Genomic DNA, 27316 nt, shown 5'->3' with positions numbered 1-27316 from the left:
GGCGTTAAAAAGCAAAACACATCAACTACATAAAGAACAGTTACACAAAACGACAAACTACACATAAGCCAATCCTAAAATCCTCTGTTAAAAGATGGAAGCTCTGCTTCCTGACGATAGTTATGACTTGTTCTTATTTAAAATGGCAACAGCAGACGGGATGAACGATTTCTTAAAAACATTTTTCTTTGCTCTAGGCACCAATAATCGGCGACCCGAAGGTAAATATTGGAAATGACAATGTAATGGGTGAGATTTGTCATTCAAAATCAACAAGCTTTCCTCCGAAGAGCCTGTGTGTACATTTTTTCCAGGTCATTGAATCGTACCCCAACTAGTTTGTTGCAGATATTAACAAGTCTTGATAATCTCGTTTTATCTCTGACGGAGAGATGGCCAAACCAAGAGATAATATTAAAAGTTAGCACACTCTCGATACAACAACGATAAACCGAAACTAGTACATGGGTGCTGACATTGAAATTCGTAAGTTTACGTAAAAGATACATGCGTTGCTGAGCTTTTTTGTAGATGTTATCGGTGTTTAACCTGAAACTGAGATCCTTATCTAAGTGTGAGCCCAAATACTAATACTATTTTTAGTGAAAAACCTTCTTCAGACCTGTTTGTCCAAGAGCCTTGAAATTTTGCATAGTTACTACATGGGATGACCTTATGTGATTTTGTTCAAATTGTAAAAAAATCTGTAATGTAGCATGTTCAGTCTATTTTTTGTGATTTATTGTCCAAAAATCATATTTTCGAAGAAAAACTCATCAGACAGCTCTGAAAGTTTGAATACTGGTTCACTCGGATGACATCTGGTGCGCAAATTGTGATGAAAGCTCTAGTGCTGTATTTTTAGGCCTATTTTTGGTCGAAAACCAAAATCATCATATCTATTCATCTGACAGCTATGAATATTGGTATATCTAGTTAAGATGTGCAAAAGTGTGGTGACTTCTGCCTTGCATTCAACATTTTTTCGCTATTTTTGTGATTTTCAGTAAAAAAATTATATTCTTCAAACTACTCATCTGACAGCTGTTAAATTTACAATGTACATTTTTGGGATCACTAAGTTTGGATTTTCAAATTGTGATAAAATCTGGTAGTTTTCAGTTTTAAGAATGTCTCTATCAATTTAGGTCAAAAAATCTTATTATTCACAACTACTTATAAGACTTTATGCAAGCTATACTTACAGTGTTGTCCTTAGAAGCCGCCTGTTTTGCATTTTTTCCCGGCTACTTTTAACGAGATTATTTTTATAGACCTATTAATTTCGTGATCGCACTGCCAGCTGTTAGATGGCACACGTACGATTAGCAGTTTCGCGACCCCTTTCGCCACTTGGAACTGCACAAACTTAAAACAGTTTCTAAATACCCATTTGTGGCTTTTTGAGCCAAATCTTTTACTTGTTAAATAGTGTGATTGGCTGATAGACGCGCCTACGGTGTTGCCTTTGTTACGAGCAGCGTGATTGGTTTGATTAGCTAAAGGCCATCTTAGGTCGTCTTTAACGATGGCGTCAAAAAGGAAATGTGGAGTCGACCCGTTTCAGATGCCACCAATTCCACTCCAAAATTTCATTTTTCGCCTTGCCAGAGGAGGGACACCCCCTCTCGCGCTCTCCCCTGTCGTTTGCTACGCAAACTCGCCGCTCGTTCGCTTATCTCCCTCTCAGTCCACCCGCCTACTTTCTTAAATTACCTGGCTACTTTTAAATATAAGGACAACACTGTAATTATGAAATTTTTAATGCAAGTCCCTAGTGATGAAATGGGCTAGATATTAACAGATTTTGATAAATCTGCAATGTGTGTAAGACATGTATGGGACCAGCAAATCTTGGATTCTAGAATTTTAATCATTTTCACACATTTTAATCTTGTATTGTTACTATTTGGGAGTGACAGTGTCATTAACATGATTTTTATTAAGATTATTGATATGTTTTAAGTTTTAATTTTCACTCTCAATTGATTTTACCTAGAATAATTCATTTGAACTACCCAAAGAATACCAGTGACAATATGGAAGAAAGTCACAGAGTATGTAGACATCATTCTTAAAGCGCAATACATCTGGAGATGGAAGGTTGTGTTTATGCAAGATATAAGGGAGACAGAATAAAATTTTCTTGTAATTTTTCTAAAGTGTTTCTTTAATTCCTCAAAAGTTTCCTCTAAGACCATCTGTCTTAAAACTTTTTAAATATGGTTCATAGTGTCCAGGAGATAATCTATCAACCTTCATTTTAAAACCATTAAAATGTCCAGGACAGTGTTTTTACAGGCATCTTTCCTCAGCTTTGGTAAAAGCTGGAAAGTACTTGTTAGTTTGCTTTTAAATTAAGTTAGAGATGCTTAACCTTATTCAGATTTTTTCAAAAGATGCTTAAATTTGCCTATGCTAATTTTTGAAAAAATTCTCATTTCATATGAATTTTAAAAATTCATTATTATATTTTTAGCATTAAATTATTTGAAATCTGTAGTGTCAGTTGTTCTTTGTCTGGTTCAATATTTACTTGTTTGCCAGCTAGTAACAGTAATATTTCTGATTTTCCAAAGATATATTTTCCTCTAGTTCCGATTACATAAAATTCCATATCAAAAATTGTTACAGTTTAATGCTCAAAATACTAAATTAATCATACTTCTTGAAGGAAAGCACAGGGGCAATTCTAGGAAGAAAAAATCCTTTAGGCACATATGTAACACATAAACATACAAGTTTGTAGTATTACCAGTGTAAACATACTAGCGGGATGTAACTGTGCATGGATATCTGATTTCAATAAGGAACTACCTTAAAAAAAAATAAAACGGGAAAATTTGATGCAAAGTTTATGCCAACACAGTACATATCCTCAAATAACATTGGATTCAGAGTAATGAGAAACTTGGTGGCAATGCTTTTGGTTGGCTTTGTCGCCTAGAGATAAAGAAGCCAGCTGTGAAATACCTGTCATTATCATTATTGTTGCTATGGCAGATGTTTTGGTAGCCTGATGATTCGCGTGCTGGTCGGTTTCATTGCTGCAAGGACCTCAATCATTTGGCATTGCATTTAGTAATTCAGGTACGTTGTCAGCATGACACCTGACACAAGGGTAAAGTGGGAGCAATCGACATATGCAAATAAGCAAACGAAAACCTTGTAACTATATACATACTTACATAACTTTGTCAACAGTGGAAATGCAGCTCAACAAATTTTGAACCCCAGAGGGCGGCAGATACAAATGCTTGTTCAAGTGAAGACTGTTATTGTGTCACTTTAAACACCGTTTCCTCCATTGTAATAAACAAGGAAGACTCAATCTGATTAAAATCCGCTGAAAAATGGGTTTGTCATTTAAGCAATCGTGTTGTCGTCGTTATTTTAGCAGTATAGAGGAGAGGACCATAGAAATAAAGACCTAAACATGAATGCATTAAAGACTGACCCATCTCTACATCGGATTTTAATTGGAAAGACCTGCACCTACCAGATCATTAATTACATTGCATACCCCCAGTACATGTATATTAGATTACATTCTGAATCCTGCAATATGACACTGTATTATTTTCTTCATAAGGATGTACATACATCAGGTCTGACAACAAATTAATGATACAGGCATGATGAATGCCCTGTGCATATGTCACGTAACACTGGATATGCAGAGACTTATTATTCCTGATCATGTCCCATGCATCAATGCATGTAGATCGCAGGCGTCAATGCGATCGCAGCTGATCAGCTACTCTCAGTGTAATCAGACAATGATAAAGTTATTTGATGTATTGTCCACGTAAGCGGCCATTAAAATTGATAACGTACCAATGATAGAATCTGTCAACTTTCTTTCATTCATCAAAGTTTAAAAGAAGATTGCAGTTCTGCAGGGTTATTAAGGTAACTCAAACTTTCTGGTTATCTGTGTGGTTATCAACTTCTTCATTTGAATGTCTTGTTTGTTTCCTACTGTACCGCTTGCATGGTTTGTTTTGGTGTTTTGTCACCGATCATCATATGCATTCTTTCCTAACTGTTATTTATAATGTACATCCACTTTGGTTACTTGAACACGTTTTTCAAGAGATTACTGTAACTGTAAGACACTTTGATTTAGCTGCATGCTTTTTTAGAGGTTTTGGATTTTCATCGCAACAAGCAGGTTTTCAATTTAGCTGAAAAGACATCGCCATGTTCAGTTTGAAAAAGAATATTTTCTTAGTAATGAGTAATGTGTTTCTCCAGTACTATAAAGTTTTTTCAGGTTTTGCCCTGATTTCTATTTTCAAATTCTAAAATAAGTGGTTTAAAGTTTCCGTAAGGGAAGTTTGAGCAAAAGTTTAACTATTTCGATTTTGAGGCCAATAATATATTACCACGCAAAGTATGATTTAATCCGTATGTTTGTAATGTCTAACATTATTCTTTATATCTGATTTTTATTCTGGAACAGAATTCATTCGTCAATAATGACATTGTATACTTTATGCTATGTGTTGTGTTGGCAACCCGAATGCTGTGTATTACAATACACATTTACCTGTAAATTAGTAAGAATAACAATATGAAAATGTAATTATCATAGAGAATAAGATCAATGAAAATATTATCAACAGTTACAGCTATTTTCCCTTTAAATACAGGAAATAATGTTGGCTGGTGTTAAGTCAATATTAATGATTCACTGTACTGGTAAAGGTTCATTGAACGTTATGTGTTCTAAGTACTGTGTATTACATAATTTATAGCCACATTTCTGGAGAATTGATACAGAAGGGTTCTGCAAAGCTGAAATTGGATACAAATCTTTGCTAAGAACATGTAATAACTGTGAGTAAACCTTACAAAACTATATGTTGGTTCATCATAAACATCAGATGTACATCCTTTACTCATTGCAAAGAGTTGAAAATTGTCTCACTGATAATTGACTGAACTTCTCTTTCTGTACATTACATTAGGGAACTTTATAGTGAAGGAAGATGACTGTTTAATAGGCTCGACTGTGTGGTGCCAACAGCACTACGTGACTCACTGCGTGTATTTCCTATTATTGTTCTATTCTTTTTCCATCTCACTTCAATCTCAGTCACGCATTCAGTAGGAGGTGGTCCTGACGTGGACTCGTACAGCCTAATACTAATGATCCTCCAATTGAAATCTTTAGTATATAAAAAAGGTTTTCTAGAGAAGTCACTGACTCATATATTCATGTTGCTATGGCGGTGATTTAAGTTTCAATCAGACCTTTGAAAACTCCCTTTCATGAAATGTATAGCCCTCGGTTCCCTGTAAAAATGATGACCATGCTAATTGCAATATTTCATATGTAGGGAGTCTGTGATTACATTATTAACTCTTACATGTACATTACATAATTTGTTCACGTTAGTTGTTGAGACAATTATGCTAAGATTTTCCAATTCCTGTGTATTTTCCCTGTTCATAAAATGCAGTTTCTTGTTCGACTCACCTCATCATTCTGAAATGCCTGTAGTTAAATGCCTGTAGTATTGTTTTGTGTCTATGTTTACAACTATTGTCTTACGAATTCTGTTATTGGATTATGGATTGGTATGATTGCGATTATTTTAAAACTAGTCCATTAAGTTACTGTGTATGTGTAATATGTCAAATGTTACTGTTGACCGTTGATTTTAATCTGGACTAGAATTCACTTGTCCAAGATAACATTGTGTATTGCGATGAATTACATTTCCACTTAACATAAATTACAGTGAGGAATATGAAAAAACTGTACATGTACTTTGTAATTGGTTACAAAAATAAAGGAAATATCATGAAGTAATGGATATTTTCCATTAATGTACTGATGATAAATATCATTGATATACATCATAAATTTAATAATCCAACCCCTAATGGATGTGTAATGCATAAAGGCAAATATGAAAGGCAATTTTTTTTTCAGTATTGGGTACATGTTGCCTCCTCTACAAATAGGTTAATGCCTCAGCGGGGTCTCCAAGGCTAAGAGAAAATGACAGCATCAAGCATTACTGATTTTGTAATGACACTTATGAGCGATATTTAATCAAAGATTGTCGTCTTTGTTTTGACATGTTACGAGGGGTGCTGCAAGTTTTCAGGAAGTCAGATTGACACACTGCTTTTCCATGAAGGGATTATCTGGAATTTTGAAAAAATGTATAATTAATTCTCGGAAAGAACATATTTTGTCCAAAAAGTACTTTGTGTGTGCATATTTACACTCTAAGTGGACATTGCTGAAGTTTCTTTAATTTTGACTTTTTTTGTTCTGGTAAAGTACAGGGAATTTGTATTCTACCAAATTGACGTGGGCTGATCATAATAAATTGTTTACGGTTTCCAGTATTAAATCTATGGTATCATACGATGCAGATACCTAAATGAATCAGTATATGTGCCTAAAACTTTTACTAATCTATCTTGAGGTGATGCAAAGCACTGCTATCCAGTGCTTTCATATGACCTTGAAACACACTTCAATCACAGCAAAAGAAATAATGCTTTTCTTGAATATGTGCAAACTTAATCGTACCAAAATTTCTGTTTGGCTAAGTATTGCTTAGCTTATATGTGTATGCGACAACCTGAGGTAACTGTTGAGCCACAGTGCATCATAGCTTAGATAGTTTTCATGGAACTTTCATATGGGGTTGTTTTAGTGTTCTTGATCTTTGTTTTTCCGGGAAGTCAGTGTCGTTATTGACCTTATTGTTTGTTTTTCAACCTGTAAGAATTCTTTAATAGTAATTAAAGGCAATGATTTAAATTTTACTGAGTGACATACTCTATATATGGGCATGTAATGAAAATGATTCAAAGAATCTGGAAACTGTGCTCGTTGAACTCACTCTCACTCTTTGCTATCTTTCCTTACACCGCTACAGTCTCTGTAAACAACCTTTGGTAATGTGAGACCATAGAGCATTTCAAGGATTATCTCGTACAATCCCGGTCATGGCTACCTGTACTCTATCTACCAGCACATCCTTGATAATCCTTTATGCTATTGTATTAGCAGAGGCAAGCCTTGGTAAGTATGAACCACATGTATCACAAATGCAAGTAGTTGGATAGTAGTTTACCATTGGTACAATAAGTGTAGTTTAAGAATTGCACACTATACTTACTGGCACTTCAGTTCACTCATAGTCAAATTGTAGTTGTGTATTTGTTGATGCTTCCAAAACAAGTCATCGTTGATGACACAGTCCCCACTTGTCAATGGGTACTTTGATTACAAGTCCTCAGGGAGGATAGAGTCCTCTACATTAATTAGGTCTGTGATAAAAGTACTTTGATACAGATGGCGCTCAATGGCCAAGAATGAGTTCCATGGTGATGAAAACATAAAACCAATGTAGGCTACCATCCTAAAGGTCATTAAGTGAGTCAACTAGGAATTAATCGACAGGATGTTGCAAAACATTTTTGCATACTATCCTAAAACTAACAGATTACCACCGGTACCATATTTCATAAAGTTTGATGCAGTATTTACAACACTATGAGATAAACATCTGTATCAAGTTTCATCAAATTTGACGTTGTATTTGTGGATATACCACTCTAATTAGGAAAGTTCATTACATATGCCATTACAAATTAATTAAAATGACACTGATAAATGTCTTTTTCACTGTTAAAGCAATGTAGCTTAACATCTGTACAAAGTTTAATAAAATTTGATGCAGTATTTCTTGACATATCAGCCTAATTATGAAACTTCAATAATTGCCATGATACTGCTATATGACGTGAAACAAATTGACGAGCATATGTATGAAATAGGTCAATGTCCTTTTATCAACTTTGAATGATACTGGTTGAAATATGTCTGAGCTATGGCTCTGTACATGAGAAAATCGTAACAAAATCGCCGCCACGCAGTGATATTTTATCTTACTATTTAAAAAATCAGCACGTATATATATGACATAAGTCAATGCCAATGTACCAACTTTGAATAAAATCAGTTGAGACTTGCCAGAGTTATGGCTCTCAACATGAAAAACCATACAAATTTGCCACTATGTGGCCATATTGGACCATTTCATGAAACAAATCGACATACAATAAGTCAATGTCCTTGTACCAACTTTGAATAAATTCATTTGATATATGTCTGAGTTATGGTTCCGGACATGCCTACACGGCGGCCATATTGGATCGTATCACAAAACATATCTATGTGCATATCTATGACATAGGTCAATGTCCTTGTACCAACTTCGAATAAAGTCGGTTGAGGTATGCCTGAGTTATGACTCTGTACATGAAAATCGTAACGAAATGGCCGCACGGCAGCCATATTGTATCATATCACCAAACAAATTGGCGTGCATATGACATTGGTCAATGTCCTTGTACCAACTTTGAATAAAATAGGTTGAAACATGTCTGAGTTATGGTTCTGTACATGAAAATATCGTAATAAAATGGCCGCCCGACGGCCATATTGGATCGTATCGTGAAACAAATTGACGTGCATATGTATGACATAGGTCAATGTCCTTGTACCAACTTTGAATAAATTCATTCGATATATGTCTGAGTTATGGTTCAGGACATGAAAAAATCGTAAAAAAATGCCTACCCGGCGGCCATATTGGATCGCATCGTGAAACAAATTGACGTGCATATGTATGACATAGGTCAATGTCCTTGTACCAACTTTGAATAAAATTGGTTGAGATATGCCTTCAGAGTTATTATTCTGTACATGAATAAATCGCAAAAAAATGGTTGCACGGCAGCCGTATCAGAAAAAAAATTGATGTGCATATCTATGACATTGGTCAATGTCCTTGTACCAACTTTGAATAAAATAGGTTGAAACAAAGTCTGAGCTATGGCTCTGTACATGAAACAATTCTAATAAAATGGCCGCCTGGCGGCCATATTGGATTGTATCGCAAAACAAATCAATGTGCATATGAATGACATATGAAGTAATCCTTGTACCAAGTTTGAATGAAATCGCTCCAGGCATCTCTGAGATATCGGCGTGAACGGACGCACTCGAGCATGCACGGACGCTCGCACGGACATGACCAAACCTATAAGTCCCGCCGGACGGTGTCCGTTGGGACTAATAAAGCACTTTTATAGCACAAAGGGGCATGGGGGATTCATTGGTCACTATCAAAGAAGCATTGAATGGTTAATCCTGTATTGGCTCGGTATTTTTTAGGGTGGCAGAGTGCAAGCAAAAATATTGTCCTTTTGCTGGGTCGTTGTATTTGCATTTTACAAAGTGAACGTCCCCAAAGTTTCTTATGACACCGTGTCAATTCATTGACAGACACCAGTAAATCACCACAGTGTGTTTATTATAGTTTGCATTTTGGCCATTATTTTTTTTGCATTGTCTGTTAATCATAATCATTATCGAATCTGTTTAATAAACTTGCTTATATAAGGTATATAATTTAACGATAAAATGGCTTCAATGTGATTTCCACATAAATACCAGATACCACACGACAGTATTTTAGATTAAAATCTGCTTGAATTGTCATTTTGCAGTAAATAACTTATTTCAATAGCTTTAAACATGTTATTTTTAAATATGGAATAATACACTTCAGCTGTTCTGCATCCAAAATATGGCAGACTTATGCCCACCTCTAGAGTCTTATTGATCTCTGTAAATTTCTTTCTTGTTTCAGATATTGTATCGGAAAAAACAACATTTGAAGTAGGAGACACCATTGTAATCAACTGCACCACTGTTTCTCACTCAGCGCAGTCAGTTCAGTGGTTTTTCAATTCCAATCCCATTCCTGAAAAGCAATACACTCTAATCTCGGCAGATTTGTCCCAACTGGTCATTCCATATTCAAATTTTAGCAATGCTGGAAATTATTCCTGTGCTTTACTGGAAGCATTGCTTAGAGAGATTGCAACAGTTCAGATACAGGTTGGAGGTAAGTGGTATCCTACAGTATATTATGGTAAGGTATGCTAAGGTCCAATAATGTCAGGCTAGTACTTTATAAGTACAGTAACAGTTAACTCTTTGAGCACCAAAGTCATTTTTGTTGTATTTGTAAAATGTACCCTAGTCAAATTGTTTCAGATTTTTGCCAACATTTTGATGAAAATCTGTATTCAATGAAATGTAGTGTCTGTTTGGTCTAAAATTATTTAAAATGTTACAGAAAAATGTTGCACTAAAATTTTGGTGGTAAAATTTACACCACTCAAAGGATGAAAACCTGAAAAACGTTTATGCGGACACATACTGATAAGATACAGAGTTGTGGTATTTTCTAATTTTAATTCAAGAGTCTTAAAATTAAATCAATGATCATAAGTTTATACCTAGTAAATGTTACCAGTGAAGCCTTGACAAGTACATAAGGGTCATAACTTTGTTCCAAAACGAAATAAAATAAAATGTCATCATAATGTAAAATGTCATTGTTCTTTATTTTAGCCACTGTATAGATATACCAGCTAGTACATGTCTATTTACTTTCTTCTTCCTGCAGGAAAGCCACATCCTGTAAGCAGTTTCAAATGTTTCTCATTTAACGCAGTGGACATACTGTGCACATGGGACGATGGTGGCACAACTAATATTCTAACCACAAGTACTTTGATGTACAAGGCATTTTATGCGGAACCATCCTAGTAAGCTGTCAGATTAAAAATTGTGCAAGATCTTTGGATTGTGTTTTTTGTTTGTTCAGAAAGTGTATCTTTATCTTTATGTGTGCATATTGTAATGAGATGACACGTCACTGCTGTTATTTTCAATTGCATTTGAGAAAACAGTAAAGAGAAACATCTCATTATCAAAAATTCAGGACACAAAACCACCATTCTACACTGTCAAAATCAAATTCAAAAAATCCCAAAATACCACACACTCAAGACATACCGGTATGTGTAAACAGTTTTGTTGTATTTTATATTAAGTGCCATTCCTGGCACATAAAATTTTGGCAAAATTGGTGCAAACATACATGCCAATGCTTATAAATTGAAAAGGACAATGTGACTGTCGATTGAAAAAGTAATCACGTAATTTAACTCAAAGGCATAATTACCAGATTAGAAAAAAAAACACAAGAAGAGTTGCATTATATTTTTATGTAACTTGCATAATAAAGTGGTTTCAAGAAATCCCATGATTGTTAAGAATGTAGATTATAAATAGTTCTTTCTGAACAGCTGACCACTGTAAGAAAAGAGTAACTAGTATATTCAAAGTATCTTCACTAAAGCTGTATAATTATGTCTTTTCAGTCCTGGATTTGATTGGACTGCCTGTCCAGACTCCGGCACCTCTGTGAAATGCCCTGATCTCCATAGTTACACCCATTCCTGCTTTATTTATGGTTATGATCACCACTACGGCAGCAGGCACAACTTCACAGTTATTGTAGAAAATGCACTGGGCACTGCTGCAACTTGGATCCACTTCAATCCAGAAGCAGAAGGTACAGTGGCAGACCTTAATTAGGAATCTTCTGTGTAGATTGCATGTACACAGTGTTCAGCTTTTCAATTCAGCCTATCTATTTGTAGTCTACATTCCCTATTGTTAGAATTTTTTTGAAATGGCTCTATGGCAGCCCTACATACATGTTAGTGTACATAGTGAGTGAAGTTTTCTGGAATATAAATGGAATACTCCTTAGTCAGTGGCATATGTGTCATTTTGCATACTTTGCACACTGATAGCAGTACAAGTAACATCACAGGTATAATGTAGCATATGGCTTATACAAATATGTACATCACATCTGTCTGCCCTAATGTCCATTCATTTGATACGTTCACTGGAAATTCATCATTTGCGTGTGTGAATTTCTTTATCTGTCCATGAAATGAGAGTAAATAGTATGCACAACTCTATCTACAGCTGTACCATTTGCTCCAAGTAACACCAAAGCTATTGCTGAGAGTGGAGAATGTGTTGCTGTTAGCTGGGACGATCCCTGTGGATGGGAGCATCCAAAATATTTTGACTCATTCTCTCTGCAGTATAGACTGCGATATAAGTCAGAGTGGGATGCAGCTAAATGGGGAAATGTAAGTACGTACACCTGGTAAATACTTGACAAGTATGACAATGTATACCATCTAATAGTAATAATGGCATTGGTACAACTCAACAAGAGGATTCAGTCCACTATGAACTACGTAGCGATACCATGATTTTTTGTGTTTGACAATAGGAATTAAAGTAGTATGCGCCTTGAAAGTGAAAGACTGAAACTTTTGCTCAAACTTTCCTTAAGGAATCTTTAAACCATTCTCTTTCAAAATCAAGAATAGAAATCTGGGGTCAGCATGCAAATTTTGGTTCTAGCGAAGCAAATAACTCAAGATTTACCGATATTTAAAATTCAAAATGGCCGCCATCTCTGTGTTAACTCTATGGAGAAAAATAAAATGTTCGAATCTCAAAAAACTAAGCCAGTGAAAAGTTGTCTTACACCAAGAGCTCTAACATGAACCCCCACAAGTGGTATATCACAAAAGAATTGAAAAAGTTTGAGAGTCCAAATATCTGTCCCCGAGGCACATTCTACCTTAAAGAGGCACTCCCACTTGGTAACATTTTTAAAACACATTTTTTTAATGCCAATGGTCGATATTTCACGTGGCGACTCTGCGCGGATCGCAAGATATCGATAAAAACATGTCATTTCCCGAGCGTATTTTTCACATCCAAAGTTTTACGATCGTTTCTGGTTATGACCCGAAATCCCCCGAAAGTGTGTTGTTGTGCTGATTGACGATATTCTAAGGAGTCAAAAAACGTTCGAATGATGCAATTAATTTACCTCCTACTGCGATGACTTTATATTCATGATATACATCATTATCAATGCCTTTACCTCTGGTGATTCTTTTTAAAACTTCTCCTTAGTTTTTGTCATTTTCATTATTCTCAATCAGTTGTATTAAATTTTTAAACAATACCACATAGATATCAGTTTTTACGTGTAAAATATTAGTTGCCTCTGATGACTACATTTTGTCGTCTGCCACACAGTTACGCGTGGTTCGATACATAGCGGCCGCTGCGTGTGGTATGCGCGCATACAACGCGGCTGCCACTATGCATAGTATGTATCAACAGCACCTATCAGTGCTAGTCACCTATGCGAATTCTGGTGGAATCAGCAAACTTTGTTTTTCGTTTTTTTGCCGAGTCAGTAAGGACTCGGCTTTCTACCGCTCACCGACGCGAGTGGTACTGCTTTGGCGTACTGCAGCGTCAGCGTAGACTCGTACTCCATAGCTTAGTTGACAATGGCCCCAGTGCCGAACTTTCTATGTTCGGAAGCTGAATTCAGGTGGGCCACCGGAATTCAAACTTTAACTTTTTGAAGGACATGTTTTTATCGATATCTCGCGATCCGTGCGCAGTCGCCACGTCAAATATCGACCGTTGGCATTAAAAATATGTTTTAAAAATGTTACCAAGTGGGAGTGCCTCTTTAAGGTAAAGGGCGACGAATTCGGACGCGCACACGCTTTAGAACGTTTCTGCGCAGATTTAACTCCAGCCTGCCGCAAATGGGTTATTTTGTAGCGCATGTATTTAATATCACCTGTCATTGTTGAAATTGCCCTTTTACCTAATTTTTTGACCCAGTCTCTTAGAAATACATGTGACCTATAACCTTGTCATATTTTGACCCCCTAGGAAGCTGGTTTTTATTCAATATGAGCGAAAATTAACTTTTCTCTCCCATTTACATGGCGCATATTACCCATTCACCTGGAGATATTGTAAAAAGTAGCACGGTGACACCCTTTTATTAAAAGTGTAAATTAAATGGTATTATGCCAGGATTTTATTCGCCAAGTTTGGTCAAAATAACACCATTCAAAGCGACAGGAAGAAAGTTCGAAAATTATGTGGTGATATAATTTCGATAGTTATGTTAAAATTTCTTGACAAACATCATGAAAACTATACATTCGATACATATGGATCTTAATTCTTCGAATTTATTAAAAGTAATTCATTTACTAAGCGTTTTATAATCGCTTTCTTTAGTTTAAGTGAATTATATCATTTTTATTTTTTTCTAATGACGCCATTTTAACGTCCGTTTCCATGGAAAGAGCGGGGTGACCCCAATTTTTTATTTCATTTTTGCACTTGCACAACTTCCAAAAATATTTGTGCAAAGTTTCAAGAAAATGACACCACAACCTCATTTTGACGTAATTCGTAGTACCTTCACCTTAATAACAGTCCATAGCAGTGCAGTTCCGATATGTTAATTGAAATGTACATTTATGTATAACAACATTTCTTGTTATACTGATGTTGACATTGTACGATTGGTCATTCAGTGGATATTTCCTCTTCTTTCCGAACAACAGCATATATCACAAGAATATGACAAAACAAAAAGAGTGTGCCAACTTGAAGGGTATACCAATTACAGCATTCAGCTGTCTGCTGGTCTCACAGGACAGACAAAATACTGGAGTGATTGGTCAGATATTGTTGTCGTGAGGACTCTTGAACAAGGTGAGCAATAATGTCTTTACCATACTTGAAGAAAGGCATTTGTAAAATCCGTTAGTAGTTTCTAGAGTCACACAGAATTAGATAACAGTATTGATCAGTCTCCGCACAGAAATTGCAGCATGGCATGGATAATTATAAGCTACAGGTGTATAGCTAGGGAGTCTTACCAATAGCCACACTTTGCACGCAGTCAACGAGTCAGAGACTCTCTGCCTAGGTTACAATCATCTACGCTATGCTACAATGTCTGTGTGGAGAATGACTACTGATGTGTTTCGGGTAATTATCCATATACTTATATCAGTAGCCGATCATATCCTTGCTTCACAAGTGGTGAATGTTTTCTACACACACTGTCACAAACAGTGACAATTGTCACCCACCCATCACCTTTCACAATATTTCATGCCAGATAAGTATCACAAATAGTGTATACAGCGTGACAGACATTTGCTTGCAGCAGTTTTTCCACCCATAATATTACAAGCATTGTATTATGTGGTCTGTCACAGTGTGCACAATTATTCAGGTGTAGCATCTGCTCTGCATATTACTGTAAGAAAGTACCTTACATATTGATAATCAATAAGTATGTCTATATGTATCTGTTTTTTCTTTCCTGTATCAGCACCCATATCTCACTTGGAAATCATCTATGAAGATGTGGACAACCCAGATGAATCTAGCAAGAGAGATGTTACAGTATATTGGAAGGTACATGTAACTACCATTTGAGATGAAGGACATGTGGCTGTTTCCTGTGCCCTGTTTACAAAGGCATATCCATACATATAATCAGTAAAATGTCTATAGATACATGCATTATTGTACTAGTATGTCAGAAAATGTAAGAAAAAAGATGCGACCTGTAAGGTAGAATTTCTACACCTTGGGAACAGATATTTGGACTCTCGAATTTTTACAATTATTTTCTGAACTACCACTTCATAGGGCTCATTTTAAAGCTCTTGGAGTGAGACAAATTTTCATTTTCATTTTCATTTTCATTTTTGAAAATGAAAATTTTTATTTTCCATCATAAGAATAACAGGGATAGTGGCCATTTTGAATTTCAAATATAGTCAAATGAAAGGTCATTTGTTTCTCTGACGACAAAATTTGCACAATAACCCAGTTTTATTCTTGATTTCAAAAAGGAATGTTTCCTTATGGAAAGTTTGAGCAAAAGTTTTAGACTTTCAATATTGAGACATGAAGTACCTTGAGTACATACTCATATGCTTATGTTCAGGTGTCATTTCTGAAAATCACTAGGTTCATGCCAGCTTTCTTGATTTTCTCTACAGGAAACAGGTATTTACTCAGGTTTGAATACAAACAAAAGTGAATTTGCAATGTTATACATTTTACAAGTACTGGCACATGTTAGGCTATTCCATGTGAATACGAAATCAGATCCACCATGAAGATTGCCAATACTTCCCACACAGCCTTGTATTAACATATTGCTCCTTGAAGCCAGCCATCATTGACATTTTTGAATATATGGTCACTTTATCATAGCCACTTGGTGTTAGAGAAATGAAGGGTGAAGTGCTAGGATATACCATTACAATGAGTAAAGAAGGTGAAAATTTCAAGATATCGGTGAATGCATCAGCAAACGCCACGTCTCAGGTATTACAAGGTAAAACTACTCTTTTCATCTTTATCAAAATACATCATTACATGTACTGTATAATGAATGCTAATACCTGATCTAGTACACCGACTATGTTAGGGAGAATGCTGTCAGATTTGTGTTTCTTTTGTTTCCCCCAAATTCCAAAACTGATGCACAAAACACTAGAGGGCGCACTCTAAATCACATATTGCATAACTGTGTGTGTTGACAATCAAGATACAGGGTGTAGTGTAATGTCTTGGAATTACTCTATAAAGTGTTGTCAATAATCAGAACAAAAGCGCTGTAAAAATTTATTTACATTTATGGGAGCTTTGGATATTGTGAGCTGCATTAAGCATAGGTATGGTACAGTGTTCGTAATACACAGATTTTCTGACTGTATAAAATGTACTCTCAGTATGCCATCTTCTTTCCACAGATTGTTCTGTTGCATTACTGTGTCCCTTATTTTGTATAATCACATTAATCGAATATCAAATTTTGAATTTGTTCCAACTTACAGGTTTGATTTTAAAATTTTCAGCCAAGGTTTCGATTATTAATCTGGATACGCCAAAAACTATAATCAGGAAGTGATTTATCAACATGGGGATTTTCAAAATGCAAGAGACCTATAATTTGTCCTCCTTTTTGCATTTTAGGACTGCAGAAGTATGCATCGTACAACATTAAGGTCGTAACATTCAACAGTGCAGGCTCATCACCACCAAATTCTCTTACTATTTTAGATCTCGCACAAGGTGAGACTTTGTGTGTATTGATTTTTGCCTGCAAAGATTTGCAATGGCCGGGCCTCTGCCTCACATTAACTGTTTGACTGCTGTTATTGAAATCTTCCTCTGATGACTTTGAGTTTAGATTTCACAAACTATTTCTGAGTGTATTTCTCTTTGCCAGTGTGATGACGAATGAACAAATATCCATAAATCATTTAATGGTTTGAGTTAGGCGATATGCATATATGCATATACCATAAAGATAAGTTTAAAATGTTGGGTATATGCATATTGACAGAAATGAAAAAACGCGTGCCTTGATTTGTCGTATTTGATTTGATTTCAGCGCCAAGTGAACCACTCCAAGTCAGTGCTGTCGCCATAGACAAAAATAGTATACTGGTAAGATGGAAGCCTCCTGAATATCCACGCGGGTCTATCACAGAGTATAAGATTTACTGGAGAAGTAGCAGCTCAGAATTGTAAGTTATCAGCAGTTAATATCTTTTAACTCGTTTCAAACACTGAAACAGTCTTCAAAAATACATTGTATTGAACTCATATGTAGACTGATGCATGCAGAATATAAAATTTTTACATGATCATGTATTCGTGTTCTGCATACCTTGTACAAGTTCTGTATATAGACATAAATTCATTCAAGTACATATATTCTGGTTATATACTGAAATCTCAGTTCTGTATAAAAGTATTCATTTAGATACTGTACATATACTCTCATTATATACTGAAATCTTGATTATTTACTGGAACTACTTAAAAAGTGATTTCTTGAAATAAACCTACAGCAGCAGAACTTCAACAAGGTATCAAGATTAGTTACTACAAAAAACGAGATGGATGAACAGTCTCATATTCATTACGTTTACTTTTTTGTACATCCCGCACAAGTTCTGTAGATAACATTGTAGATAAAAAGAACCGACTCATTTGAGTGTTTGGATACGGAGGTGCCGAAATACTTATCATGTTGATGATATCTAAACAGTTTGATGTCGGTCTATGTCAACACTCCAGGTAGACGAAACATGATACTATGAATGCAGACAAATGCTGATTAGGATTTTTTGCGAGAACACATGGATACATAGTGAGACTCGGAGAGGATTGAATGAAGCAGCGATTACCACATGTCAGATAGAAATGTCTTTTGAATGCTGGTTTTTATTCTGTCATATGCAAGTTTAAATAAAAAGACTTTCAATGAAACACCGATCCATGGATACCACACAACATATTGGCTTTCATGTATTGAGTTGAAGGGCATGCATTTTCTAAGAAGTAAAACTTGACAGACGTCTAAGTGACACTCCACTCCACTGTTTATTCTTGTGTGTCTATAAAAACAGCTTGGCATCAGTACGTCTTATGGTTAGCCAGAGTGCCAGAGTGCTGTCCTAATTAACTTCGGTCTCTATTATCAACACGACAAGTAATTTACCAGTCCCTTGAGTGTTCTATCCAGACACATAAATGAGGTGGTTCTCTTTATCTACAATGTTATCTACAAAAACTTGTATGCTACGTACAATAAAATAAACGTTATGTATATGAGACTGTTCAACCATCCTGTTTTTTCGTTGTAAATGCTGTTTTTTCATGTTGAGGAATGCTGTACAAATGCTTAGTACATAATGATGCGAACTATTTTGGCCTATCTCTATTCTCTGTGTAGGAGTTTAGATGGTTCAACACAAGAGCTACTGTATGAAGTTGAAGGTCTGGAAGAGTATGTTTTTTATGAGTTCTATGTTCAGGCGTACACGGCAGTTGGTGGTGGAGGTTTCTCACAGGCAGTCTTTCAATATACCAAGGAAGGAGGTTTGTTTATTAGAAAGTGTTTCTTTGCTATTAAATAACAACTTTTCAATTATTTTTTACATGTCGTGAATTACATGTAAGGAATATATGAGTGTAACATACAGGGATAATTTGTTTGCAGAGATGGAAATGATTATGAGTTGAAAAGGTGATTTCATTTAATGTGCAGTGCAGCCTTTGTGGTTTTTGGTGAATTTGGTCACATGCCATGAGAAACCGCTGAATGTAGACTTACACGAGACTGTGACTTGACTGAGGTCAGAATAAAGCATCTCTTGTACTGTACAGGCCACATGGTAGTACATTTTAAGGCATTTACTTTTAGCAAGAATTCAATTGTTAAATGTTTAATGGAGATTGTTTGCTGTTTTACCCATGGATTGAGCAGCAGGAGATTTTTTAATTAAAAAAAAATTGAGTGAAAATTTCACTCCACGGCTCGAAATTAGCTGTACTCCAGCGTCCACAGACTACCAACTTTTCCCTGGGCCTACCAAAATCCATGAAATGGTAGCCCACACGGACTACCAAAGACCAGGACATAAAAATTCAGTCAGTACTTGGCGTGCAATGTCAAATACCTAGAATGACGTACTTGAATGACAGCCACTGGAAGTGATGGTCAACGAAAACGCATTTTCATTGCATTTTGATCATAATGTATCAATCATGGGCAATATGCGCCCTCGCTACTGAAAGCCAATGGTCTATTTTTAGCACTGCTACAGTATGTCTAGTCTAAACGTGCTGAGAAGGTCGTGGTATTTGTCATGACGACTATCAAAATTTTCATACAACTCTGAGAATGAAACAAGTTTTCAAAAGATCACTAAACTTTTGAGTATCACTGTTGTCCATTAGGCCCCAAAAAGATCGTTTCTGGTCACCGCGAGTCATTTCAGAACCTGCGTTTCATGGCATTTTTGAAGTTACATACTGATCAGTACAGCTATCTTTGATATCGCTGTTTGCATGTCCAAAAATGCTAAACAGAAAATGGACGTATTATGCAGCCAGTGATAAAAGACAATAACTGTTGCATCAACAGTGCAAAACCTGCATAGTTGAAAAAAGGGGAAAAAAGGAAACCGCGTAGCCACCTCACTTTTGAATGTCACGGACCAGATTTTTTTGGGGGGATGGGGAAGGGGGTGGCTTTATACCTGTTTCCTTTTGGTACTAGGTGTGTAAGTATTCACATCAGATGGCTAGAAAATTCACTTCATGGGCAGAATCTTGAAAAATTGCTTGTTCTTGTCTAGTTAATGAAGAACAATATCCCTAAACTAAAATTTGCATGGGCTACCAGCCATTGTCACTTGGCTACCGACTTTAGAAAATGGTAGCCCAAGTGGACTACCAGGGAAAAAAGTTAATTTCGAGCCCTGTACGCCAATATTCTCGTTTCAATTCTCAGGCAAACTCAAAGTAAATGTTCTTGTTGAAAGACGATAGTAAATTTCGGTAAGAAAGTTACACCAAAAAGTATACAGTTTGAAATGCAATGAAAATATCGACATTTTATTTTTTTTGTATATTGTGAAAGTTATCATGCTGCAATGAGTTTGCTCAATTCTTAACATAATTCTCAATCAATTTATCTTCTCTTCCACGATTCATCAATGGTGAATTGCTGGAAATCACTGAAAATCTAAAATTTACAATCACTTCTCCAATTGCACTTTGTTTTAGTTCCATCGGGCCCACCAAAACACATTCAAGTCATGCCAGTGGATAAGGAGCTATCAAGTCTTTAAGTAACCTGGCAGCCACCGTGCTTGGATGACAGAAATGGTATCATAAGAGGCTATATTCTGCACTTCTGTGAAGCTGAGAACATGTCCACATCAGTGTCCTGTAGAGGTAATGATTATCTCCCTTTATATGAATGCACGGAAACAGGGACTCATTTTCAGCTTTTTTCAGGGTTATTTAACAAACTAAATTTTTGACCACCCTAGGAGAGAGAATTCAGTTTTTCATCTTCATGTTTTTCTGTAACTTAAAATATATTTCAACTTTACCAAACTTTTATCCCGATTATGAAAGAGGACCATTGTAACGTTATGTTATCCTGAGGATGAGCAGGGGCCTAGAACTTGTGTATATCAGGAAGACTTTTCTTTGAGATTCACATTACACAGTCGTATATAATAAATGATTTTTGAAAAAGCCATTTGTGAATCATTTCTATGGCTTCAACAAGTCTGTGAAATAAGGGCATGAATTATGGAAGGGTTTTTCTATATCTCCACAGACAACGGCACAGAGACTCAGAATGTATCAGCTGTGGTTACAACACGGCTAGTATCAGCTGAGGTTACAACACAGCTAGAAAATCTGAAACCATTTACTCCATACATAGTATGGTTGGCAGCGTACACTGGTGTAGGAGTACCTGGTCCAAACAGTACAATGACGTGGAACAAAACTGCACAAGGAAGTGAGTATTTCTACTGATGAGTACTGTACCCGGTATAAACAGTGGGAAGAGTTTGACAATCTGGGATAAATGATAATTTGAGCTGTATCAAACTTTTTGACTGTTTAACAGGACACTCTCATGTTATACATGTGGTAGTGTTCACATTATTGGTTAAAATACTGCGGGAGATCCTCTGTGATATGGTAATATTTAAGCCATTTGATTAAAAAGTATTAAATTAGGCCAAACTGCCCACTTTTTGCAGTAGTTTGCAGTTGCTCATGTTAGGTATGATGATGCGATAACTTGTGTATATACAGAATATACTCTATGGAGATAAAATTTCTTTTCAGCTCCAAGTGCACCTTTGGAAGTGTTTGTAACTTCTCAGAGTTCAACTGAGGTTGGTCTAGAATGGCAAGAGCCATGGCGACTCAGTGGTATCATCAAAGAGTACAGAGTGAACTACAAGAGTGACAACCATTATGGGTCTTATTCAAGCGACCAGACCAGGATAGTTCTTAAGGAGTTGCTTGGTTATACAAACTACACCATCAAAGTTCAAGCATGCACCAGTGCAGTGACTGCTCCGTGTGGTGATTTTTCCTCTGAGATATATGCAAAGACCCTGATTGGAGGTGAGTTCCTGTGATATTCTTCATAAATAAATATTTTCTCCTTTAATAAGACTAATGTCTGTAGTTCTCAAGGGAATGACAGGTCATGCATAGTCTGACTTTCCTGGAAAATATCCTTGGCACATTGGAACATGTGATGTTGTAATTTGAATGAAAAGATGACATCAAATTGGTTTTTTACGCTTTTGTTCGCCTAATGACTGATAAAATAGCAATCCACCTTTTACCTCACATATGGCAAATGTGATACTTTTTGTCCAGAAGTTGGAACATACATATTATAATTTAGACACGGCAGAATTGGTGTAATTCTGCCTTTGCCTAATATGAGTAAATTACTGACAATCAGGTCAAACAAACACATGTAGCATTCTGGTGTGTGACATTTATCGGTGTACCTTGCTTGAAAGAAACTCTTCATGATCTAAGCAAATGCAATATATCTGTCAGATACACAATAATTAAGACAGAAACAGTAGGTTTGATCATAGACAGCATTGGTTTGATAAATCCTTCAGTATTTGTAAAAGTTCCCTAAATGATGTTGTAGTGCTTCATTGCCAGGGCACTGGTTTTTAGGATACTCACATTTTTGCATTATTTTTCTCATTATCTGCTTGCGTCGACCCATAAGCCTTTGGAGTAAAGAATGTTTCCACCGCCTTTCTTTTGTGGAAATGCAAGATTGTTCTTTTTCCACAGAGAATTAAAGCAGGATACAGTGGCCATTCTGAATTTCAACCATTGGTAAAGTTAAGGCAACCAGTGTTTGAATTGCAAAATAATTGTCTTTCCAGTGAATTTTCAGCAAAAATTTATAAATGCTCTAGTTCGAGGCAATAACACCAGTTCTTGAAATCTGGTAAACATTCTAGGCCATGTAATAAATGTCAGTACATGTTCTTGACAAAGTTGTTGATAATTTGTCTTTTGCAGTTCCTGGAAAACCAAATCCTCCAAGTGTGGAATTGCAGTCATCTCGTGAAGTTGTTGTTACCCCGAACGCGCCTTCGATACCCAACGGGCCTGTTGAACATTTGAAATATGTTGTCTTTTATAAAGGCAGCAATGACCATGGCGACTATAAAAAATATAAGAACCAAAGAACTACTGACCAACAGACAACTGGGAACAGTTTCCGAATTTCAGTGGATTGTGCTGATTTTGAAGATGATGAAGAGTTTGTCTTTGCTACCAAAGCTGTTAATTCCCATGATGGCAAAATGTTGATCAGTGACATGAGTGAGCCATCACAGCCAGTACCTCTGTGTCACTTTATGCCAGGTAAGTTGGTCATGACAAACTCTCAAGTTTGACTTGAGCCATTCTCAATTATTCTTTGTGTCAACCCTGATTTTTTTCACTAACAGTCTCTGAACTCATTACTCATTAAAAGTTCATATTTCTGAGCTCATGAACTTCATCACTTGTTCCAAATTGAAGAAACATCTTTCACTTTCTCAGAAATCTTCCTGTAATATTTTCATACCAGCTTTCTTACTCATCAGTCAATATTTCAGCAGTGTGGATATTTATTTAATGAATTATCAATTTTGGTAAATATTATCTTCTTCAAACATTCCTTTCCTTAGTTAAAATGGCTTGTCAATTTTTCCATCTCTAGCTTTCATCTCCCTTCCCAAACTCTTAATATTACAACAGAAAATACATTCCGTTTGATACATGTTTTTCAATCGTTCAAAAATCGGTTGAAAATCAATGATGAACTAACAAAGAAAATATCAACAGGAATTGCAGCTCCCTTATCTCTGCTTTGGTTTAATAAGCTAAAATGATATGTGTCGCTGCTTTCAACCTCAAAAAGCAGTACAAATCTATTTTCCTCTTGAAAACTTTTATTTTTATTTTTTTTATTAGTCACAAATCAAAGCCTTCCAAGATTTCTGTCTACCACCAATGTTGAGCAAATGAATTCAACTTATCCCAAAATGAAGGGTCAGGGGGAAGTGTGTGTTCCGCTTGTAATAGTCTTACACAATATTTTGCCATGACCTTGGAAACACTCCCACTCACATTGCTGATTGATTCCTGGAAAAGTTTAGTCTCTTAAATTCAGGAGAACTGGCTGTAAACTGCCATCAGCTATACAATATATTCTTCAGTGTCATACCTGACTAAGTTTTTGAGATTTTTTCTCATAAATGTTTAGTCACTTGAATTCTCTGATTTGTGGCCTCGTTTCCAGTTTTACCAAACTTCACTGACATCAGACATCACGTTTCTGTAGTTCATGTAATTTTTAAGACCAGCTTGATAATTTGACTGAAAATATATACTAGTTTTAGTTAATGTTTTAATGTTATTGACAATGACCTTACTAATTGACCTCTTTAACATTTGCGTCAGACAGCATCTATTCATAGTAGTATTTAGAGTCTTTTAAAATATGATCATTGTCATAGTTCACCTGAACATATTTTCATGTTTTTTCCTTTTTTTCCATTTCAGACATTGCCTTGATAGTGGCTATGATCATAGTTGGTACGATACTAGTGATCATCATGCTTGTTCTCGTAATATATTGCCACACAAAGTACAAGAAGTCAGAGTACGCTCTTCCAATTCCTGATGCTAAACTACCAACTTCGGTAGGAGTTATATTATTTATTTAACAGTAAATAAAGCTTCTTTTCAAAAGCCCTGAGCTAGCAAAGTTTGCTATGGACAGCACCACTTAGTGTAAAAACAAGAGTTTCAGCCTTTGCTGGTGTAGTGAAATCGTAACTTTTTCCAATATCAAGCCTGTCAACGTTTGCAATTTGAACTGGTAGCGTACATGTGTTGTCATGTTGTTGTGGTTGTATACGCGTAGAATACATTTCACTGTATCTGAGAAAAGTGGAGAAAGAACCACTCTTGATAATGTTCACTTTCTCTGACTGATTATGCAGCAACGACATTTGAACATATATGTACATAATATTTCAGGGCTCTGAAAACCAAATGAGGTTTTTGTTGGACGTCACCCCTTCGGCAATGACACTGCTATCCTTGTTAAATAAGTAGAAGGCGGTTTGGCATATATACTACTGTCAGATTGTTTATCATGGTTTATAGAAACCATGGTTCTAAGAAACAGCCAAACACTAGCACATACCGGTAGTTTGTATTTCCTTTATTTTAACCTTCCAGATCTGATCAAATGTGAGTGCAGCGACCTTGACACTATTTTTCCTCTACTACAATTTTGTTTTGAAATGATTCTTTTCCAAAAGCATCTAAACACGTTATGCTTAAAATCTTATTCCTTTGTCTTTTAAGGTTACCCCGCCTGAATCACCCACAGAGAAGGTTGAATTTTTTGAGGCCAGAGAGGTCTATGATGTCCTTCAGAATCAAAAGGTTCATCAAAATGGTGATGGGCCAATTGCCAGATACCAGCGACAGAGCAGTGGTGGCCACAGTGACACATCCGCAACATCAGCCACCCATCTCATCAGACAAACTAACCCAGATGCACCAATCGATGAAGATGAAGATGAAGTGTTCCCGTTACAATTTCAGAACTTTCATAAGAAGCACCCTCTCAGAATTCACAATCCCAGGCGTTACATGAATCATCAGGATCCCGCGGAAGGCTTGCTGGCACTTAAAAGCCCTGATTCAGGCAGTATAGCCGGGTCACCAGGTTACAGTGGAACAGCTGGCAGCCTCCCTCTTGCAGAGGAGCGTTCAATCAGCAACGGAAAGGAAAGCATGTCGGATTACTTACATATGGTTGAGTTTGGCCAAGGCAACAACAGCTTACCAAATAACCAAAATGCTAGTCGTCTGATGAGCTTTGACTCTGGTATCAGTTACAATGATTCAAGTCCGGATGCGTTGATGACTCCATTGACACTGTCAGGACTTCTGCCCCTTGAAGTTTCCAAGAGTGGTCCAGACAATGAGATATCAATTGATGGAGTGTCATCTCGTGCAAGAAAGAATGAATCCATAAAGGGACTTAACGAGATTGTGCCTCTGACTGACATCATAGTTATGAATGTTCACGGAGTCTTGTCAGAAGATGACATTACAGACCACAATGATACGATTGCTAACGATGCAGGACTTGTTCCAAGCAATGGAAAAGGGAAGATTGATATGTCACCGGTACAGCATGTAACAGAAGGCGATATTCCGACTTCAAATGGAGACTCTGACAATCCTGCAACCCCAGTGCTTTTGGACAATCCTGGATATATAACCAGCAATGCTGTAGACACTTCACAATCTTCATCGCATGATTCCAACAGTGCCCCTTTGTATGTAAACGGTGGCACAAATCAACATTATGTGAACACAGTCAATTAATCAGAATGCCAGCATATCTACAGCAGTGATTAGCCAGATTTAAACCACGAATACAGGAAAACACTTGACTGGCATTATCTATTTTATTGTATTACCCTGAAAGCAAATTTTTAAAAATGTATTTTTGATGTATAATATTTGCCAAAATAGGGTGATGAACAATTTATTGATTGGCATCAACTGTATATATAAACATTTCCCATTCATTCAGATCCAGAGGTCAGTTATTTTCACAACAGTGACATTTCAAATATGCACATGCATACACTGATGCATACATGTTTGTTTGAATGTACCATTGTATGCATGCATACCGGTATATAAATGATATGTAGAGACATACATACACAATTTATGTATTCATGTAGGCATCCATTCATTCTTCTCAAATCTTGCATTAAGTCACTTGTCTGATGACTTTCAAAGTTAGTTTGTGAATTCCTCTTACTAAACATTAAATTTTCAAAGTAATGATAATCTTTATGGCCCTGATATTTGGATTTTGCAAACTGAGGTTGTACAGCAGAAGGGCCTGAGTATGCAAAGGGCCTTTATGCCATACGATTGAGGCTCACAAACCTGTTACAGGGCCATTAAGGTTTTATCATATACCTTATGGAATGATGACTATGCAGGTATAAAGGTTGCCAGTGATAACTTTCCTTAGATTTGTTCAAAGTGTGAGGAAGTATGTGTATGCAAATTTGTATTTTTAAAGGCAACTTTTGTCATTTTTGATCAAAAACGTTTTGTCTCAATTGGAAATTTTGGTATACATGATACAAGATACACCATGTACATTAAGGAATGACAACTATGCTGTTAAAAATATTGTGCAAAAATTTGGAGATAGAAATATATGCCATATAAAACATTTACTACCACTTTTGTAAATTTTGTCTACAAAGGAAGGCCACATTCCATTACACTTTGATAAACATAACGACATCACTTGTTTACCTGTAAAACCATGGTTACTTGTTTGTTACAAGTCATCTCTGCGACTATGCAGCCCATATAGAAGTGTGTAGATAAACGTCAAACCACAGGCGTGTATATACACACTTTACCTCTATAGGTGCAGAACGGACTTGTAGACGACAAGTAACTGCGGGCTTGGCTTATCGTTCTATGGCATGATCGCACTCAATCTGATTTATATTGAGTTAACTTTCAGATCAGATGCAGAAATTATCG

The 27316-nt window shown here is 36.2% G+C and overlaps 2 protein-coding genes across 2 annotated transcripts in view; both read left to right on the top strand.

The window, feature by feature from the left end:
- The window catches only part of LOC139138075 (interleukin-12 receptor subunit beta-2-like), a 277102-nt gene that overhangs the window by 12511 nt on the left and 237275 nt on the right, over window positions 1–27316 (top strand). Inside the window, exons 2-12 of the mRNA XM_070706299.1 lie at window positions 6909–7054; window positions 9693–9950; window positions 10518–10659; window positions 11278–11471; window positions 11897–12066; window positions 14383–14533; window positions 15162–15247; window positions 16058–16181; window positions 16823–16921; window positions 17244–17379; window positions 18594–18739. Coding sequence (XP_070562400.1) covers window positions 6979–7054; window positions 9693–9950; window positions 10518–10659; window positions 11278–11471; window positions 11897–12066; window positions 14383–14533; window positions 15162–15247; window positions 16058–16181; window positions 16823–16921; window positions 17244–17379; window positions 18594–18739 — 1582 coding nt within the window. The 5' untranslated portion in view covers window positions 6909–6978. The remainder of the gene's footprint in view (window positions 1–6908; window positions 7055–9692; window positions 9951–10517; window positions 10660–11277; window positions 11472–11896; window positions 12067–14382; window positions 14534–15161; window positions 15248–16057; window positions 16182–16822; window positions 16922–17243; window positions 17380–18593; window positions 18740–27316) is intronic.
- LOC139139440 (uncharacterized) lies at window positions 20578–26119 on the top strand. Its single transcript, XM_070708355.1, has 6 exons — window positions 20578–20602; window positions 20997–21182; window positions 21518–21802; window positions 22739–23086; window positions 24272–24411; window positions 25085–26119. The coding sequence occupies exons 1-6, from the start codon at window positions 20578–20580 to the stop codon at window positions 26117–26119; spliced, it is 2019 nt and encodes a 672-aa protein (XP_070564456.1).

This window comes from Ptychodera flava, chromosome 8 (assembly GCF_041260155.1).
Source record: "Ptychodera flava strain L36383 chromosome 8, AS_Pfla_20210202, whole genome shotgun sequence".
NCBI lineage: Eukaryota > Metazoa > Hemichordata > Enteropneusta > Ptychoderidae > Ptychodera > Ptychodera flava.
Note: the sequence above shows the minus strand (reverse complement) of the source record. Positions and strands in the feature narration are given on the sequence as shown.

Coding starts and splice junctions, on each gene's coding strand:
- LOC139139440 (XM_070708355.1), top strand. CDS start 20,578: ATGTCCACATCAGTGTCCTGTAGAG. Junction 21,803..22,738: donor TGCAAAGACCCTGATTGGAG/GTGAGTTCCTGT, acceptor TGTCTTTTGCAG/TTCCTGGAAAACCAAATCCT. Junction 24,412..25,084: donor ATGCTAAACTACCAACTTCG/GTAGGAGTTATA, acceptor TTGTCTTTTAAG/GTTACCCCGCCTGAATCACC.